This window comes from Phaenicophaeus curvirostris, chromosome 9 (assembly GCF_032191515.1).
Source record: "Phaenicophaeus curvirostris isolate KB17595 chromosome 9, BPBGC_Pcur_1.0, whole genome shotgun sequence".
NCBI lineage: Eukaryota > Metazoa > Chordata > Aves > Cuculiformes > Cuculidae > Phaenicophaeus > Phaenicophaeus curvirostris.
In genome coordinates this window covers 24,593,455-24,609,284 of record NC_091400.1, presented here as the reverse complement: position 1 = coordinate 24,609,284, position 15,830 = coordinate 24,593,455, and the positions used below count along the sequence as shown (strand labels likewise).

The window sequence follows — 15,830 nt, the reverse complement described above, 5'->3', positions numbered from 1 at the left end:
TTATTTACACATGCAGTGGAGAAATATGCTTTACAACTCCACCATTTCAAGCGATATCACCCTTGCTAATCCTATCAGTGAAAACAAAAGACAGCTTCAAGCTGCTCAAGCCCCCTCAGTTCAGAGTTCAAAGTCTTACATGCAACCCGGCTCGAAGACACAACGTCCTGAACACAACACGCTCCAGCTGCAGATCCCAAGTAGGAAGACCATAAATACCTTCCAGATCACAACAATGACAGTAACCACCTCCAAAAAATGGAATTGCATTCCATTTAAGACATCTTTGTTTCCTCTGCATTAGACTTACGAAAACATATCTATTACACAATCATAGCCTAAGTTACACAATGCATAGTGCATTATATTAAAATGCTAGAATCGGAATCCTACACTAAAAAGATTTAAATATATTTGTCTCCTTAATACAGCACCAGCAAAAGGAAAGGCAGCAGTGGAATACTATTGTTCCAAATTATACTAAAAAATAATTACTGGGGAACCGGAACATAGAACATGTTCCTGACAAAGTCTTTCCTCAGCTGATTTCCAGGACAATCAAAAGCCGTAGTATAACCTACCAACAGCTATCTGCTCCACACAAGGATTGCTGGACTGACTTTGAGCTGCAACTATTCCTGCTAACACTATAAAGCATGATATGTTAGTTACTACCTCCACATTTTGATACCCATTGAACAGGTCCGATTCCTAAAGTTTAGAAAACAAATCTAACCAAACACCTATATCTTGCCAAAACCACAGAAAGGACTCAAATGCTTTAAACTGAACTTGAGCACGAGCACTTTACCAGCTGCTGATAAAAGAAAATTAGCAAATGGAATTACTCGTTGTCTAGCAGAGGGGTGGTGTAATTATTTCTAACCGAAGCAAATACGCTGCTTAGACAGTGCTCTACAGTCCTTACAAGCTATGTAACATAGACCAGGAATTCAAGGAAACAACATGTTGGGAATAAAAGAACATGAGGCACCAACATTTGCAGACTCAAGCCATACAAAAATAGCTTGAATTCCTGGTGACAGTAAATTTTCGGCTTAAAGTCAGGTTGCAACATCTGGACTCTAGAAAGGATGGAACAAACACAAAAAGAAGGGGTTTGTGCAAGAGTACTTGTTGAGCATTTAGAAGACCTTTTAAAGCCCTACTCATCACACCATACCCAGGAATTGCACTTCCCTTCATAACTCTTCCAACAACATCAGAGCAAAACAAAGCCAGGAAACAACTTACGGCAGGATCGGGTATACAACAGGAAAAAGGAACACCGCACTTCTCACGACTTTTGCTTTCACTGCTGCAGTTAAAGTATATGTTAAAGTCCCAGTCGTCTGGACCTTGGGCACCACAGCAATGGTTCTGCAACAGATAAACACGTTTTAGAGACCACTGAGCAAACTCTCTAGAACTATATTTGTTCGTCATCTTCACTTTCTCTAAGGCTGTGCAGACGCAACGACAACAGACTAAAATGAGTAATGGATGCTGTGGTTCTATGCAATCAAAGCAACACATTCAGCGCACAGCTCCTGGAAACAACGCGTCAGCACAACAAGCAATGCCATAAACTTTGTCGCTTTAGGTGTAATTGCTAGCTGCAATCAGAGTAAATGGTGCAACAAAATAGTTTAAATAAACACTTTGAACCCCATTATTTCCAAGTCAACCAAAGCCAGAAGAAAATATGACAAAATGTTTCATTAAATTGGTGACTCCATCCTTAAATCTTCATGAATGAATGAGTTTTCTTCTCCTTGTTTACTGTGAAAAGTGGATCCAAAGATTTGTGAGTGTACTTATTTTAAATGAGTCCAAATTAATTAATTAGTGAAGTCTCACCAACTCAAAGATCAGTCAATTCTAGAAACATTTCACATTAGTTGCTCCATCTGAACTGCATTGCATAATTACCATAATAGCAGGTTGGGAAAACCCCAGCATTTCAAGGAATTTTCAGTTAGCAGAACTAATGAAAGCTAGTCTCTTATTAAGTTAATAGGATTGGTCTAGTATTTAGGAGCACAAATCTTCCTCTATAATTTGAGTATTTGAAATGTTATATCATATAGATTCTCCTGCACCCTCATGAAGATCCATCCTCTTGGGCTACCTCTAGCATCTCTCATCTGTCCACTGTCTGCCTTCACAGAACTTGTATTAACCTACTACTGTCTGCAAGCCCACCAGAACTTGAAGTCAGTAAATGTATTCAGAAGTTATCTAGTTGTGACAGACATGGATGTGAATACAAAGCAGAACTGTTTACACAGTTTTCACAGGAAATGCAACTGAGATGAGCTAAACAAAGGTCAGAATAGAAAAGCACACCAAGAAAAAGATTAAGTCACTAGTACACTTACCATGAAAAAAGCAGAAGAGGTTCATTTTTGCTTTCTAGTCCCTCCTCCCTCATTCATCTACGCCTTTGTAAAATGTCATACCACCACTGAACACGCTAATCTACCTTAGTGAAGTACAGATTGTGAGGTTACTTGTAGGCCTGAAAGTAATAGAATCAGCCAGACCAAGGAGCTGCCTACAAAAAGGCACAAAATCAGAACAGTGCAAGTTAGACTAAGGACCCTGGCTCATGAGAAGACAGGCTTCAGTGAGGCCATCTGAACACGCTGCTGTGCCTTGCTATGGAAACACAGAATGGAAGGGGTGGAAGAGACATCTCAAGATCACTTACGCTAAAAGCAGGGTCACCCTGAGCCAGTCGCACGTGAACATGTCTAGGCAGGTTTACATATCTTCACAGAAGGAGACTCCACAGCCCCCCTGGGCAGCCTGTTCCAGTGCTCTGTCACCCTCACAGTAATTCAGTTTTTCCTCATGTTCAGGTGGAATTTCCTGTGCTTTAAGTTTGTGCCCCTTGCCCCCTGTTCTGTCACTGGGCAACACTGAAAAGAGTCTTGCCCCATCCTCTTATTTTTAGGCATGAATAAGGTTTCCTCTGTCTTCTCTTTTCCAGGCTAAACAGACCCAGGTCTCAGAGTCTCCTTAAGAGACAAGCTCCAGTCCCCTAATCATCTCCATGGCCTCTGCCGGACTCTCTCCAGCAGTTCCTTGTGTGTCTTGAAGTAAGGAGCCCAGAACTTGGACACGGGACTCCACACAGGGCCTCACTAGGGCAAAATAGAGGGGGAGGACAACCTCCCTTGTTCTGCTGGCCACACTCATGTCTACGCACCCCAGGATACCCTTTGCCTTCTTGGCCATGAGGGCACATTGTCATTCAACCCTTGCAGAACTACACTTGCTAACCTGCATTGCATATTCCGCACTCCCCCACCCCTTCTCAGTACTTACAGGTACGGAATGAAAACAGGCTGTTTCAGAGATTTTTCTGGTCTTTCCTTTTCTAGGTTTATTAGCTTGTTAATCCAGCTGTGAACTCCTTTTAGTAAGTTCAGCCCTTTACTTCCTTTGAAAAGGAACTGGAGTTCAATTGTAAATCAGCTTAGAATATTCGGCTGGCTGACTGCACTGAAACTAGATAAACAGAAACTGCAACAGAGTGGACAACACCAAGACAATTCCTGGTGCTGGTCATGGCCAGGAGGAACTCTACCTTACAAAAGGTTGCCTTTAGCACCAAAAGCTAATGCAAAACACCACTGAGATCCCTCCAGGCAGCTCAGTCAGAGGATGTTTCCATATCAATGCACACAAGACTGAACAGGATAGGCAAGCTGCTGGTAATACACAGCTGACCAAAGCAGTATCCACTCCAAAATGTGCTTTCTTATCAAGTGAAGCTGTGAGCACAGTTTTCCAAACATGATCTTCTAGAAGATGGAAGACAGACAAAACCAATCTTCTTTGAACAGGGGGAAAAAGTATATAAAGGAGACAACCATTGAACCTCTTTGCTAAGTACTCACCTATGTACTTTGTTTCTCTCCATATGTAGTTTTTTAACCACAAAAAGATCAGAGGAGTCTCCCTCACTGGCTGTTTCTTGGAGGTAATTATAAAAACAGCTGACTGAATACAAGCCACTGGGCCCTTACTAGCAGGGGCCTTGTCATTTCCTGGTGTACACCACTGTCTCCTGGAAACTGAAGATTTTAGGACCACAGCAGCATAAGATTATTTTAACCTTCCTTGACAACTGCCTGACTAGAAGCTGGCCCTTCTCAGTTAACCAGAATTCTCGTTACCTTCAAGACAGGGTGCATCCTCAGATGATAAAAGGCCTTGTACAGAGATGAAGCACAGGATTTCAGTGCCTCCTAAAATGAGTGCAGATCACCAGTTCCACTGCAAATTGTTACAGAATGAAGAGGCTTTCTGTTGCTCACTTCTCACTTAAACTGGTGCAAGACTGACCAGAACAGGAGAGCAAGAGTCAAGAAAGTCAAAAGGCAGATGGACTGGCAAAGCTTCCACATTCACAGTAAGCAAAGCACTGTATCTCAGAGTATCCTGCCTTCTTCCCAATGCTTTCAACGCAAAGAGTAAAACACAGCATTTGTAACATGGCACTAATAGCTACAGAATATGATAAATCTCTAATTAAAAGGAAAAATTCCAAACCTACACATTCTCCTAGAACACTTTAAAGAAGTGATAGGATGCAAACTTACGATTCTCTGTAGCGAATCAATGAGGTTCTGGAGGTCAATATCATCTCGGTAGGATTTAATGTTATTCTCAAAGAATTCCTTGACCCTGTCCCTCACCCAGTCCTGGAAAAGGAAAGCCAGCACTGCCACTGCCAGCTCCAGCAGGAATATAAACATAATTGTTCCGCAGAACTGTAAAAACAAAGTCCCAAGTTAGAACATAACCATTCATTTTGAATGCATCCCCAATTCCAGAAGAAACCATTAGGTTAAAATACTTACTCGCTACTAGTACCATAAGAACATAGCCTGTTCAATGAGAACACAATGTAAAGAAACCCCCAAGAAGCAGAGTTATCTTTTTGTTTTAGCGATTTAGTGCTTTGTTGCACTTCAACTTGACAGTGAAGTCAGTACCATACCACAGTCATCACATACAGCAGTGAAAATTAGCACTGTTTTTTGCAGCTTCATTTATTAAAGTACTCTTGATGGTACTTCCCAAATTGTTTCCAGTTTTAGAATGTTTTGCCCAGCTTAACTGTTTTCAGATCTAATGCCAAGAAGCCACCTCAGTATAAAACCAACCATTTAAGAGATTTCAGTCCAAGTCCAAGTTTTGTCCACCAAACATATAAAAGAAATTTAAGCTTTTCAAGGGATTTTGTTGTCCTGAAGCCACTATACCATGTCCTCTCAGGAAATCCTGATTAAGTTTCAGAACATCCATTTTGTGATATACACAGTGCTAGATTTTAGTGTACATACAGTAACACATCCCTGTACAGCAGAACAAACTAAAAAGGGTATAAACATTTTTCAGGGGAAAATACACACAAGTCTGAACCTACTTTGCTTTTAATATCGTTACTTGGAGGCTGTCGGGGTAGAAGTTTACCACACAGAATCATGGAATAGTTTGTGCTGGAGGGGACGTTAAAGATCATCTAGTTCCAAAGCCCCTGCCATGGGGAAGTCATGTCCCACTAGATCAGGGTGCCCAAGGCCCCCATCCAACCTGGCCTTCAACACCTCCAGGGATGGGGAATCCACGGCTTCCCTGGGCAACCAGGGCCAGTGTTTCCCCACTCTCATGGTGAAGAAATCATCCCCCATCATGTATTGAAATAGGGGATTGCCCTGACCCAGGTGTAGGACCTTGCACTTGGCCCTGCTGAACCTCCAATACACACATCGTAAAAAATGAAATCTTATAAATTATCTGGGTTTGCTATTAGTTTTTCACTCATCATTCCCAGCTTCCACACCCAGTATTACTTTCACTCTCCGATAATGATGTTACTTACAAACTTCAGAAGGCAGATGTTCTCTCTCAGTGCTCCTACACAACCAGCAAATCCCAACGTAAACATAACAACGCCCACCACTAAGACAAGCACCACTGGGTCCAGACCATGAAGACCAGTCACCTTCGTCAGATCAGACAACACCCCCTGAAAAACAGGATAAAAGGAAGAAGTGACCACTATAGGCATGCTTTTCATTTAACATTCCTTCTGGATGTCCACAACTTCAAAGCAACTTCAAACAAATTGGTTGCAAACTCTCAAGACAGACAGAAAAACCTTGTTGCAAAACGGTTATGGACAACATCAATCTTCTTCACCCTAGCAGAGGGAGTATTAATGCCCAGTTATAGCTATTAATTCTTTTAGGAAGTAAACTCAGCCCAGTCAGCTTCTCAGATTACATTCTTCCAGGTCTATTTGCCAAACAAGCTTCCACAAGATGGTGCCAGAAGCTCAATACTACCACTAAATATTCATTTAGTTTCAAAGCAAAACAAAGTTTGACATTAACTTGAAATGCATCAGAGGACACTCCAATTCGCAATTCTTTTCAAGAATTTTTCCAGCCATAATGTTTAGATGGCACAAAGGGAGACGTTTTAAGGGATGGAAAGAAAATCTTAGTTTGGTTTTCAGGGAAGCAGATTTTTCCTCTGAACATGAGTTATAACCCTTCTAGTGCTGAACAGCCTTAGGAATGCTCTTTCAACATTTTGCAAAAATACATAAGTACACTCTAAATATTCCCCTTCCACCCCAGACACAAGTTTTGCACCTAATGAACTTCTCTATTCCCTATACGATACTTGCAATTTGCCTACTTTGGTAGTAATGTTTTCCTTTTTGTTAAGTATTTCCAAGATAAGTGGTGTCTCTGCATAATCTTGCCTATTACGCTTCTATGTCTAGATCTTGGGACAAAAATTCTAAGTCTGTGCAAATGTAATGCTAGCACAGTGAAGTTGCCACCATTTATAGGTTAGGTTTTAAAGAAATTAAGTTGATATACCAGGTAGATGTATTGGATGGTATTTTAACCGTAACACAAGCTTCTCACATAACGTGCAAGAACAAGATGCAACAACAGAAGGGATGAACAGCTGGAACTCCTTAAGTAAGGAACAACAATTTGTAGGGACATCCAGGCAACTTTACAATAGCCTGAGTGTTCACCACACACTCATCAGCAAAACATAGAACAGTGTAATAATGAAATACTTTCCCTTGAAAACAGAGAAATAAAAATCAACACAGTGCAATATCCCATAATTTCATGTTAGTAGTAATCTCCCATTTTCTTCTTTGTAAGTATATTCTTAACCTAACTATGCCTAGCATAAGAGAAAGATAATGACTGAAAGTAAGGCACATAAGCAGTCTAATTCTGTCAAGGAAATGTAAACTCTCATCTTATTTCTCAGGTTTTTGTGCTAGTTAAGCACAAAGAATACAGATCCTAAAAGGAAACCATGGAAAAAGTCTTATCGCTTTGTAATTCAATGCTTACTTAACAAAAACTATGTCTTCAAAATACAGCATTAGAAGAAAAAGTACACAAGGAGAAATTTTGTGATGAAAATACATTGATTGACAGTACTACAGTAATGTTACAGGTCCCCCAGCATTCAGAAAGTCTTTAGGAAGCAAAGACATCACTAGTCAGTGTCACCAGTGACACACTGCCATTGTTACAAATTGTGAGACCTCACAGCTATCAAACTCCGTCTGCTGAGTTAATTGCAGGAGTTCCACTTCAAACTGCATTCAGTTCTGGAGTCCTCAGCACAGAAAGGACACTGATCTGTTAGAGCAACTCCAGAGGAGGCCACAATGACAATCAGAGAGCTGGAGCACCTCCCATAAGAGGACAGGCTGAGAGAGTTGATATTGTTCGGCCTGGAGAAGAGAAGGCTGCAGGGAAAACTTAGAGCAGCTTCCAGTACTGAAAGGGGCTACAGGAAAGCTGGGGAAGGGCTCTTGATCAGAGTGCAGGGATAGGACACGGGGAAATGGTTTTAAGCTGAAAGAGGGAAGATTTAGATGAGATATAAGGATGAAATCTTTTCCTGTGAGGGTGGTGAGGCACTGGCACAGGTTGCCCAGGGAAGCTGTGGCTGCCCCATCCATGAAGGTGTTCAAGGCCAGGCTGGATGGGGCTACATGCAACCTGATCCAGTGGAAGGTGTCCCTGCCAATGGCAGGGAGGCTGGGACTGGATGATCCCTGGACGTGCCTTTCAATCCAAACTATTCTCCGATTCTTTGAAATCTTGGCTTAGATCCCACAATCACGAAAGACACACCAAGATGAGCTGGGCTAACTCAGCATCTTTGTGGAACCAATACACTATGAAAACAAACACTGTGACCAGGATGTTGAACTATTTCCAGCCATCTGCTTCCCACATCCAAACTCAAGCTTTTTTTCCAGACTATCTCAGTTGCTCAAGCAGCATCTTTTGAAAGAAAACTTCCTCTGATCAAAGCATTTCAAGAAGAAAAGTTGTCTGGAACTGGGCTCTATTGTTCACCCTGATGTGTTGCTGGTTCACAAAATTTGGTATTTAAACATTATTTTTGGAAAAGAAGGTTGGGGGAGGGTCCCCAACCAAAGATTTCAGGTAGAAAAGTCCTGAAGGAAGGATTTAAGCAAGAGAATTAATTCAGGGGACCATCTCATTCCACTTACTCTTCTCTCTAAGGAAGACTTTGCCTGTGCCACCTGCAGAACAGTAAAAAGCTTTTCGAAGCACAGGCTGCCCTTCACAAGAGCACCTAGATTTCCTATAGGTATATAGAAACCCAGCATGATACCTGAAGCCCATATAAAAAAAATCCAAGAACAAATCTCACCTTTTTAGTCTTCCTTCCAGTCACTTAGAACAGTGAATTAAGAGTTCAACTGTACACACCTAACTTATTTTCCACTTTCTTTTAATGTCTGTTAGCATTATGCCACCATCTCGAAGAAAGAGCGCTGGCAACAGAGGGCAAACATGGCTTGTCTTTACACGAAAAAAAAATCTAACATAGCCCATTAACAAATGCCACTGTCTTGAGATACACTAGAACGGAAACTGCAAAATGTGACAAGGAGTTTATTCCTTATAATGACACTATGTAAACTGTATGTTAATGGTCACAATCTCACTACCACTGATAATACAGGTTACATGCACAAATCTTCAGTTTACATACCTCTGTGTTCCAAAACAAAGACCAGCAGATTAAAAAATAAGTACACTTAATTATAGGATAAGTTAAGGTTGGAGAAGACCAGTCTGACACAGGGGAGCACTGTTTTACATATAATACTTCCAAAATTTCCCGCAAAACAGCATTCTCATTTCAATATATTATCAGCCAAGAGAAATGCACAGGATTTATATCCAGACAAAAAGTCTGCCAAGGAATCAATCTGAACTGTAGTCCTAGCGCAAAGAGAAAAAAAAACAGGAAAAAACAGAAGTTAAAGAAACCCAAGGTGCTTCATGCTGCACTAAGAGACAGGATGATAAACTCCTCCACCACACGGAGTTTATCTTTGGGTTTACCCCTGCAGCACAGCTTCTGGAACGTTTTTCTCTTACTTCCCCCTCTATTGTTCACCAAGACATTTATCTGTAAACAGACAGATCCATAACTGTCCGCAGAGCACAGAGTAAGAAATGAAAAATGACGTACAGATTTTGAGGCACTCGGATGTTCATCACCACTGAAAAAGTTTTGAAGCACTTATGCTATCTGTGCTGTCTTGCAAATAAGTAGTTTAGCCTGAATTTAAGAAATAAAAACAGAAAGAGTCCATCTTTGCCTTTTAGTAACTTCAGTGCACCATAAATTCCATTTGAAAAGTGGAAGTAGTTGTGAGTTAGTAATTTCCAACCACAGAGATCCTCTGTGCTTCTTTATGGAGCAGAAGGTAATATCTGAACATGAGAGACTACAAATTCAAGACAAGTTTTACACCTTCCCTAAAGGGCTGGAAAGAAAATCCCTTTATAACAGCAGAAAAAGAGGTAAATGCATTTGTCTGTGGAGATAGGCTGCTTACTATATCCCAGTGATATCATTAACCTAGTTCTAAGAACATGTGTGCTCACATAGGGAGGGGGAGAAGGAGAATAAATACCTCAGCATTTAGATAATCATAAAACTTTCATTTCCAAGAAGTGGAGGAATCCCAGAACCTCTCTGTAAGTGGGCAGCTACTGCAGATAAGCACTCTGAATAAGGAAATGTTACACTACAATGGTAATTAAAGCACTCCTACTCAGCAGCACAACTGAACAGTGAAAGCACCTGCCCTCCACTGTTAAGACACAGATCAGTAAATCTGATAGTCATCCGTCACTTTTTCCTACTGCTTGCAGTCATATTAAAGCTGTGCTTTTATATTCATAATGAGGGGGTGAAGCATTCATTTCCATAACTATACCACCTGCACAGAACACTGCAGGTACCTGCCCACACAGACTTCCTCTGATCAAGTTACTCAGCTGAAAGAAGCCCTTGCTAAAAATAAGCACATTAATCAACTAGAACATATTCCCCAATTTTGTTCCTCTACAGAGACACGATCACTTAATCAACTCCATGGACAGTAAAGTGGAAGACAAGAGATGGCCTCAAGACTGGAAAGATGGTTCCAAACATCTGTTTATTTTGTTTGGGTTTTTTAACGCAAACCAAAATATATTTTACATTCCTCCCAAATGCTACCTGTTTTTAATAAAGAGAGATGACAGATAAGTGTATTTCAGAAAACAAGCTTTCCAAAGAGAACCAGTTCATAAAGACTCCTCAAAAAAAAAGAAATACTCCCAAGCACCCTGCTCCTTCAAGTTCACAAAAACAGTCTAATCATCACAGGCCACAGCTGAACACCTGATCAGGGTCAAGAATGGAACTCCAACTAAACTGGGTTCAGATCAGATGAAGAGGCACCTCAGCTGCTACATTCAACCCCTGCCGCTTCTGGAAGAAAGTAGTTCTGCTGGGGTAGGGGACAGGAGAGGGCAGCCACCAGACAAAGCAAGACCAGTCATTTCTACCCTTACCTTTTCACTCCATGCCCACAGACCAGCCGCAAGGAAGGCCACCCCCGCTAGCTGAAACAGAAAACAAAAAATGAGTTAGATCTACTAATGAACACATTCTCAAACACTTTTCCAGCAGCACCACTGCTCATGAAAAACAAATATTGTCTGTAAATCCAGACAATAGGAATGCAACATTCCCCCCCATGAGCCAATCTTCTTGCAAAAAGGATTCAGAGTGCTTTTATTCCACACCATTCTTACTTTTTAGAAGCAGTTTACAAAATACATTTCAATTTGATTATTCACAACTCAAGAAGCACACAGCACTAAATTATTAACTCCACACAGCAATGTACAAATGGGAGTTGTCCTTGTTGCAATGACTTGCTCTAAACTTTTTGCCTGCTCACTAATGAAGATTTCAGAATATTTAACGCATTTTGAGGTTTATCTCTAGTTATCTCATAGTATTTCCCTCTGAGATCAGCCATGCTTGACTCTTCATAACTTCAGTGTCAAGGCTCATTAGTCTCTTTGCTAATTATATACAGCTTGTCTTCTGAATCTTTTCCTTGTTTAAACCCTTTTGAATTAAGCAGAAGAAACAGTCCATCTAACTTACTTCCAATAAACAATAAATCTAGTTAACAATGTACAAGCCCTACAACAATTCATACGTTTGTATAATAAATATTTCTGCATTATAGTCATTTAAAAGAAGTAAGAAATCATTGTTCGTCTTTTCATCCCCCTTCTCCATCCTCACAATATTTGTCTTTATTATCCAATTCAATACTCTCACTAAAATACTCAAACTCACAGAATCACAAGGTTGGAAGAGATCCCCAGGATCATGGAGTCCAACCATTCCTACAAGCTGAGGGCAGCTCCCCCTCCTCACTTAAAATGGCATTCTATCCTGCTATGCCCATGTAAACATAAAACACAACAAGGTGTTGGAGCATGTCCAGAGAAAGGCAACAAAGCTGGTGAAGGGTCTAAAGCATACGGGATAACAAGGAGTAGCTGAGGGAACTGGGGTGGTTTAGTCTGGAAGAGGCTGAGGGGAGACCTTACCACAGTTTGCAACTATCTGAAAGCAAGCTGTGGTGAGGCCAGTGTTGGTCTCTTGTAACGAGCAATCAGACAAGAGGTAATGGCCTCAAGATGCACCAGGGGAGGTTTAGACAGGATATTAGGAAATACTACTTCATGGAAAGGACTGTCAAGGACTGGCAGAGGCTGCCCAGGGAAGTGGTGAAGTCACCATCTCTAATCTCGAGATATTTAAGAAATGTGCATGTGATGCTTAGGGACATGGTTTAGTGGTGGACTTGGCAGCGTTAGGTTTACGGCTGGACTCAATCATAAAGGTCTTTTCCAAGCTAAGTGATTCTGTGTAGGACTGAGATTGCTCCCCCCCACGCCTTACAGACATCAACAAGTGAATCCCCAAAATTGAAAACATGCTTTCAAAGAGGGACCTTTCCCTCTGGGCAATGCAGCGCCTTCCATCAACTCAGGCATTACAGGCAATTTTCCACCATACAGGCAAGAAGCAGAAATAGTACCCTCACAGTCACACAAAAAAACCCATAGGTGTAGATTTTAAGTACTGCTGGGTTCACTGCCTGCTGACTCTAAACTGCACACAGGGCAAATTAAGTTTTTCTGGGTTTATTCTGCTGGGGGGAGTCAGGTAAAGGAAAACAAAAAGGGCTGCAAAAATTACTCGCATAATGTTCAGTCTAGGCATGACATGTTCCTTACTCTAGGTCTTAAACCCACAGATTAAACAACCAAATCCACTAGTAATATATGGAAAGAGTTGCAAATGGGCAAAGCAGTGCTAAATAAGCTAAATATCCCTGTGTTCTTTATTAAGCAACAACACAATGACTGTTCATCTGTGACTCTGAGCAATCTAAGTACATTTAAAATTATTTGGACCAAAAGACAACCTTAAAAATACTATTAAAACCCTTATGGATATAAACAGATGGTGTCCTGGATTACTCAGGAATCTTAACCCAGTGATTTTCAGATGAAGCCACTAAATCAAGAAAAAAAATCAATAATCAAACTTGTATGTCATTAAGTTACAGTGAATGTAATTGATGATTCCTTCCCCCTTTCTCTTTCCAAATGCTCCAGGAATGCTGTGAGACAGGTGAAGACAGTTATAATTTGCAGTCATCACTGTAGATTACAGACACAGCTGGATCTTTGGGAAATTCTTCTAAAGAAATGAGGAAAAAATTGGTAAGACATCTTCCTCCAAACTGTACAGAAACTAATATGAGTTTAACACTAATACTGTGCCTTTGAAAATGCAAAGGGAGTGCCCACTTCAGACTGGCTGCCTTTCATTGTAATGGCCATTTTAATTAGATCATAATAGACTACTGATTAGGTCCATTTTTCACTAGCATGTTTCATTCTCAGCTCTGAACACAACATTGCTCTCATGTTTTTACAGCATTCAGTTTCACAAAGCTACACTATTTTCAGTTATCTCCATAAGCACCTATGCAAACTCCTAAAAGGAAAACAGAGCTGATCACTAGAAAAATAAACTTAGTCTCACAAAAATAACATGCATAAATCTAAAACATAATTCACCTAAGACACAAGTGATTCATAATTCTCACCTCAAGCAGCCAAACCATATTTATTAGATTTCTTTAGCAAGAAAGAGTAAAGTACAACATACTTGCAGAAGAAAAAGCCATCAGGCACTACATTTACAGGCACAATTATGAAGACAACTGGTTTGCAAAGAAATAAAATGGTAGTTATTTAACCAAATGAGATTGCTTTGCTTTCAAAGTATCTTGCAGATGGTATTTAAGTACCTCAACAAAAACTATTGTAAAACACAGCATGGTGATAAAACAACATCAGAAGTAAGGTCTGAGCAGCCTGGTCCAGTGGGAGGTGTCCCTGTCAATAGCAGTGAGGTTGGAACTGGGTGATATTTAACGTCCCTTCCAACACAAACCATTCTATAATTCTGTAATGACTGAGATAGCCAATACAGAGTTCTACAGAGTACCAGCACCAGGAAAACACTCTCTCTTTGCTACTCCTGCACAGAAGCATTGAAGCTGCGAGGCTGATCAGGAACTGATCCAGCCTGAACTGAAGAGTTTTAACCTTCATCAGCTCACTGCCTGATAGGAGAACAAGCAGCTGACAAGCAGCAATGCCAACCGAAACTGTTCCCCGGGTGAGAGTGAGCAAGCCTGCTATTTATTTCAAAAGAGAGATATTTTGAAATTCTCTTTTCACAGGAACCTGGATGATGTGTGAGCAAGAACAAACTGGAGTACTCAATTCCCTCCCATGCTGTAGAATCAACTAAGCCATACAATGCATCAAAGGTCAGATGGAAGCATACAAAAAGCAGCTCAACTACACCCCTTTGTACAGGAAACCAGAACAAGTAACCAGCATTTGGTCATTTCCTGCATTAGAACTGAAAATCCACATTCTTAACATATTGCGTTGAGTCAAACTCTGCTCAAGAGATACACAACGCTGAAGCCAACTCACAGACACTGTGCACTAGACCACTTAGCTTAACTGTTATCCATTCCCAACCACACTTTGGAGTCCTTCAACTACTCTACTAGAGTCACCCCACTAAGAATACGCATCTAATTTGTTTCTCAAATCTAGGTTGCAGCTAAACATAATTCTTGCAAGACAACCATTGCACACAAACTATTTTTGCTCAGCCTCCCTCAAGGTCTGATTCGAAAGCACAGGAACTCATTCCTATTGCACTTGGTTCTTGTAAGCCAAAACTGTTACTCCTAAAAGAGAACACTTCCACCACCCCAGACAGTCCTATTTTACACTGTAGCTCCACCCACACTTGAGCAATCAGCAGCCAGCAGTCCTTCCTTCCTTCCTGCCCTTGACTCTTCCCAGACTTTTCCTCTCAGGGTCAGGAAACCACCTGGTGGTAGATTCTTTCCTCTTCCTGATGCAGCCCTGTGGTTTTCGATGTTCCTGAAAAACAACATACACTGCAAAACCCAAGAAAATTTTAGGCTAGCATGAGTCCTCTCTTACTTTTCAGATACAAGGCTCAGAATTCTTTTCTAGAGCTTAAGAGAATTTTTGCCATTCATCATCGTGTTCAGGGCAAAACCACCATTTTCCATAACATGAGTGAAAAGTTTCATGTTCTCCTCCAAAACCCTTAAAAGCCACACAAAGCTACAGAGCATTAGAAGATAAATCAAGCTGACAGCAGTGAAAAGCTATTTTACCCTCCCCTCTCAATTCACCTGAGAGACAGTGAGCTCACACGCAATCTAAAAGGCTTTGGCAGAGCACACATATAAAAACCTTCACTGAAATAGCCCTGTCCTGACTCCAGTTCAATTCTTGTCCTACCCCCAAAAAATCCTCCAGCTGGAGACAAAGCAGCAAGCACCAGAGATTGAGGCAGCTCCTTTTATTCCCTGGGCCCTCCCAAGTGCAGGCTGGAGGACACTGAGCAGTGGTGCACCACAAGACAGGGCACCCCTGCACTGTCCACCCTTTGCCTTCTCCCTCCTCTGAGGCTTCCACAAGAGGACTCCCTTAATTGCAAAATGTCTCAGAACACAAAGGTGCCAAACCCAAGCTACTCACCTTGTACTACTGCAGTTTAATTTTAGTACAAGAAATGAAGCTATTTGCCTGATGGGGGCGGTGGGGGGAGGGAGGAGGCTTTAAAACTCACAAGGAGGTCCAGCCTTGCTGCAATAAGGTAATTTCACTTAAACTTCTGAGCACTCCCTGCAGGGCTGCCTTAATGGTCGCAATACTGCCTCACCACTACTCATTATAAGTGTACCTGGAGAAGTTAAATCTTATTAGCACGCTCTAAAA

General features: G+C 41.2%; 1 protein-coding gene across 1 annotated transcript in view; it reads right to left on the bottom strand.

Annotated features, from left to right (window-relative positions):
- The window catches only part of TSPAN14 (tetraspanin 14), a 44,038-nt gene that overhangs the window by 7,179 nt on the left and 21,029 nt on the right, over nucleotides 1–15,830 (bottom strand). Inside the window, exons 3-6 of the mRNA XM_069863185.1 lie at nucleotides 10,962–11,012; nucleotides 5,900–6,046; nucleotides 4,614–4,784; nucleotides 1,255–1,380 (exon numbers count right to left, since the gene is read on the bottom strand). Coding sequence (XP_069719286.1) covers nucleotides 1,255–1,380; nucleotides 4,614–4,784; nucleotides 5,900–6,046; nucleotides 10,962–11,012 — 495 coding nt within the window. The remainder of the gene's footprint in view (nucleotides 1–1,254; nucleotides 1,381–4,613; nucleotides 4,785–5,899; nucleotides 6,047–10,961; nucleotides 11,013–15,830) is intronic.